At 36.4% G+C, this 4,902-nt stretch overlaps 2 protein-coding genes across 2 annotated transcripts in view; both read left to right on the top strand.

Annotated features, from left to right (window-relative positions):
- Positions 1 to 999, top strand: part of LOC107554511 (strawberry notch homolog 1) — a 22,721-nt gene extending 21,722 nt beyond the window's left edge. The window contains exon 32 of the mRNA XM_016237031.1: positions 411 to 999. Coding sequence (XP_016092517.1) covers positions 411 to 553 — 143 coding nt within the window. The 3' untranslated portion in view covers positions 554 to 999. The remainder of the gene's footprint in view (positions 1 to 410) is intronic.
- A 1,173-nt stretch (positions 1,000 to 2,172) lies between these two features.
- LOC107554531 (cyclin-dependent kinase 2-associated protein 1-like) lies at positions 2,173 to 3,051 on the top strand (the record flags this gene model as incomplete). Its single annotated transcript, XM_016237063.1, has 2 exons — positions 2,173 to 2,341; positions 2,924 to 3,051. Coding segments are annotated over 2 exons (282 nt in total), but the record flags the coding sequence as incomplete, so codon positions are not given.
- Positions 3,052 to 4,902: the final 1,851 nt, after the last annotated feature.

Raw genomic sequence — 4,902 nt, 5'->3', positions numbered from 1 at the left:
TTTTCCAAAAAAATAATGTTTCTTTAAAAAAAAAAAAAAAAAAAAAAAAAAAAAAGAGCCAATAAGTTCTCAGGTGGGTAAAACAAAAAAGTAATCAACGAGGTAGCCAAAGTTGTCCGCACTCTGGAAAAATGCAATCAGGCCAAAAAAGGTCTATCAAAAATGTCTTTTATTTTTCATATACAAAAGTGCTGAAGTGACAAAAGATCAAAGTGTCTTAAAAACAGACCAAAGAGCGCACGTTTCAGCCCATGCTTGCTTCAGTGCTCGTGAAATTGAACTTAGCCAACAAAACAGAAAAAAAATGAATAAAACGGAACATGGGTCAAAAAACTAAACTGATTTCATAGGACCCTAAAAAAAAAGTTAGTTTTTTTTTTTTTTTTCACCCAGTTTTCTTTTCTTCTCAGGTCTGATCATTCCCGCCAACTGCGTGTCGCCGCTGATCAACATCCTGTCATCATCGGATCAGTCTCAGCAGCTGGCCGTGCAGCAGCAGCAAATGTGGCAGCAACTCCATCCGCAGAGCATCAGCCACACCGTCAACACATAGCGTGACACAAACACCCCTCGCTTTAGGGCAGATGCGGCATCGTAAGCCAGCCAGCCACTCTTCCGGCACGCCGCGAGGAAGACGGTGCTTGTGTCGTATTTAATATTTCAGGGTTCATGTCCAAAGAGGACTCCTTGCCAAAGGAGCTACAGAATCAGAGCTCTGCGTGTCAGGAAACTGCACTGAGAGGGGCGAAACTGGACGATACTTGGTCAGGCCGTTTCCTTTTCGCAACCTCCAGTCTGCTAAATCATGGCCTGTGCTTTCCATCGACATGAGTGGTATTATGAAGTCACACACACTGCTATGTACACAGGACAGTGCTCAGGGGTTATTCACAATCTAGTTTCTTTTTCTCGTCTCTCCTGGCCTCATCTGTCCCCACCTTCAGCTTTCTGACCCAGCATGTCTTGGGCATGATGCTGCTTGTTTACCACTTAATACAGTCCCTGATTTGAAAGCAGGAACACGACGGGAGTAAGCGGTGCAAACCCAATCCAAAAGACTGGATCTGAGACGATGCATGGTTTGATGAACCCTTTGGATTTTGTTTAGTTTACGGAAGCGGGTCAGCAGGTTTTTCGCTGCTTTCCAGCGTTTCAGTTCGAGTGCGATTTGTAAACTGGAGTGTCCTCTACAGAAGGCCACATCAGTCAGTGCTTTTGCTCAGTTTTTCTATTTCTTGCTTTTAATGATTTGCTGTCACTCGTGTTATTGGGGACAAAAACCTCATTTCCGCGCTCGGTCTCTACTATATCTCGATGTATAGTTGCATTTCTGAAATGTCATGTTTTTGCTGAATTGTAGATGCCGCAGCACTCTAAAGACAATTTCATTCATCCTTGCACGAGTTGCACTACTGATGGATCTGTTGTACAAAGAATCTATGGAAAAATTGAACTGACTGCAAGATCTCTACCTCTTGCATATGACCAATAAATCTTGTGGATTACCTCGATTTCAAAATGTCTTTACTTTAGGGGAACCACTTCTTTTTTGCATTCATATTGTGTATTAAACTTTATTTTTCAGCGTGGTGAGGAATGAACGAGAAGGAAACTGTAGTAGGTAAACCTGAAATCTTTTACTTTCAGTATCTGGTGCATTTAGAAAGAAAATGTATAAATGTAGTTCTGAAAGTCAGATGAGTGCATGTAAAATAACACGTTTATTTCAGTATACATGTAAAAATCTTTAAAATAATAATCCACTTTAAATCAAATTTAAACCAGATTTGTTCTCAGTTAAATTCTTTTGGAATCTGATCATCCCGCTTGATTTAAGCATTTAGTTCTTAAATTAGGGGATCATTTAAAATGTAATCTATGATCATATTTCATTGCCAAAAAAATTTATTTTCATTTGCCCCCATTTTTTTTTTTTTTAACTAAGTGTATTTTTTTTTTTAATTAAAACTGAAGAAAATCTTACAAGTAAAGCCTATTCAAAAGGTTTAAATCTTCGTGTTAACGAGCATTATTTTTTATTATTATTAATGATTTTGTAACTTCTCCAGTTGTCACTGCGATGATAGACAACGCTGGTTGGTTTTTTTCATTAATTCAGTGTTAATTGTCAGTTCTTTGTGATGATGATGGACAGCAGTGTGGGTGTCATGAGGAGTGACGCGGCCATATTTGCCGGTGCTCCGCTGTAAACAAAAAGTGTCTGAGACGGACGCTCCGCTGATTTTAGGGACAATTTTATTTCTCTCATTTATTATCTCTTCAGGTATGTCTTACAAACCCAATCTCCATCAACACCTTCCGGGAACTTCTGGGAACCAAGGTATGCCGAAAAAGCGTGGAAAGCTCCTGGTCTTGAGTGTATTTGTTCGAATGTAAGAATTGGCGTGAGAAAGAATACCTGGGGAAAAGCCGTGTGTAGTTTTTGTCCAGTCTGATCGCTACAGGGTCAGATCCTTCACATCCGCCATTATTACTAGTGAAAAAAACGCATTCCCCGCCTTCGCTAGAGCTAAATATCGGCGTGAGGTACACGTTCGGGTTCTTCCCGAAGGGTCCGCGTCGCGCCGTGGCCGGATGGGTTTGCGTGGAGGCCGCTAGATTGTGATAAAAATGAATCCTTTTAGCGGCTAAGATCAAGCCCGTGCCGTTTCCTCCATGATTGTCTCTTGGGCTGTTGATTGATTGGATTCAGACGTGCCGTTTTTATTGCTCTTTGGGGACACCTAGTGGCGGAGGGTGGTATTGCATAGAACGAAGGCCGGGGCTAGTTGTCACAAGGGTAACTGAGAAGCTTTGAGACAAAAGATCAGTTGCACAAATGCACGTCTGTCTTGAAATAATGTATTTGTGTAAATCATAAGTTGTATCACTCAGTTAAGGATGTGTGTTGTTGCTTTAACAGGAAACATTCCCTCTCCGTCTTCAATGGCAACGATACAGTCATACAAGCCATTTCTAAATGACTTTGGGCCGCCTTCGTTGGGATTCCCACTGGTAGGTTTCATGTTATTATAGTTAACTAACACTTAAAAAAAAAAAAAAGCAACTTAAAAATTAAAAAATACCTTTAATGTATTTAATTTCAGCTTGTTGCCAAGGCAACATTTCTCATTTTTATTTAGTTTAACTTGATGTACTAAAATAACAAACTAAACCTGACATAAAAAATATGTAGATATATCAAAAAGAAAATTGCACCAAAAAATGAAGAGAAAAATAATTAAAGTGAAAACATTAAAACAAACAACAAAATTACTAAAACTCTATTAAAGTAAAAATGTGTTCAAAATATTAATAAAAACTATTTTAGTTTTAATTTGACAACAACTAAAACAAAAAACAATGTAGACATATTATAAAATACTAATAAAAAACAGAAAAAATTAAAAGCAAAAACTAATTCAAGTTCAAATTATTAATAAAACTGTATTAATTTAGTTGATGTACTGAAATAACAAAAAATAAAAATTACATTAAAAAAAACCTAATAAAAATGACAAAAACAATAAAATTACTAAAACTTTCTAATGAAAAGAAAACCGAAAATAAAGTATAAATGAACTTGATATACTAAAATAACTAAAACAAAAACTATAGACGTTGAACTAATAAATTACAATATATTAATAACTAATATACTGTCATATACTAAAAACTAATAAATATGACAAAACGCAACAAAATTACAAAAATATTAAAGGCACAATATTTAAGTTTTCACCGCTAGAGGGCACGTATTCAAAATAAACAAAGAGACCGGTGTAGTTTGATGAGGCCGTGACTGAGTGTGGAATCATGGGAGTTGCCGTATTCATCTCCACAGCCGATGCAATCCGACGGGACTCGGGTAGAAATCATGTTCATGGATGAGCTAATGATTGATTAGCGTAGTAGAATTGCATGCAACCGGATGAAAGGTCCCACAGTAGAATCTGCATGGCTTTTACAGGTTAGACTAGGTTTGTGCTTTTAGAAATAGGTCTCAGGATAAGGTGAAGTGTTTTTTCTTTGGACGCACTAATGGATAGGTGAGTTTTCTTTTAATCGGGGAGATACTGAAAAGTATTCTAGTGATGCCATTACTTTCGTCTTTAATTGTATTTATTACCTTGTGTAATACAATGTATTTTCATGTAAAGACAAAAAAAGGTCACTCTTTGGAATTTTGTATATCTGTCAATAAATATGACATTCATTGTGTATGAACCACTTTTGTTTATTGTTTTGCAATATTGCTAACCTTACATAAATTTACCACAGTAAGAATATTTTCCACTGAAATATCAGACTTACTACAGTTGTTAGTACAATAAAACCAAAATAAAATACATACTGTACAGCAAAAGAAAAAAGATTCTATATTTGAAGCAACCATATTTATTCATTATGAAACAATGGACACCATGTTTATTATTTAATGCAATACTGTGTAATAATAGATTTGCATGTTTTAAAATAATGCCATTATATCGTTTATAATTGCAAATGAACTAATTGACTTTTGTAAATTACTTATTGCCTTGTGAATTGTGTTTATCCTGAGTAAAATAATGACAATTAAAAATGAGTTATATTTTATAAAAAATTATAATTTTAAGATTTTAGATCCATAGTTAATTGTTATTATTATTATTATGTTTTATTTTTTCCAAAGTATTTCTTCGGCGCACACAAGCCGATAAGCGGCGGGCTTACACAAAAGAGAACCAATCAGAACCTCTGTTGTGCCCTTAAAATGCGCAGAATCCTGCGAAGGAGCCAATCACAGAGCCCAAGGAGACGTTGACTGTTTGTGCCGGCCAATCAAGTGACGCCTTTCGAACTCAATCGACCAATGGCGTTTCGCGGCGCAGTGTGTCGTCGGTTAGAACGTTAGAAGGT

This window comes from Sinocyclocheilus grahami, unplaced genomic scaffold (assembly GCF_001515645.1).
Source record: "Sinocyclocheilus grahami isolate Dianchi unplaced genomic scaffold, SAMN03320097.WGS_v1.1 scaffold505.1, whole genome shotgun sequence".
Lineage (NCBI taxonomy): Eukaryota > Metazoa > Chordata > Actinopteri > Cypriniformes > Cyprinidae > Sinocyclocheilus > Sinocyclocheilus grahami.
The sequence above is the reverse complement of the archived record's forward strand: the minus strand, read 5'-3'. Positions and strand labels throughout refer to the sequence as shown.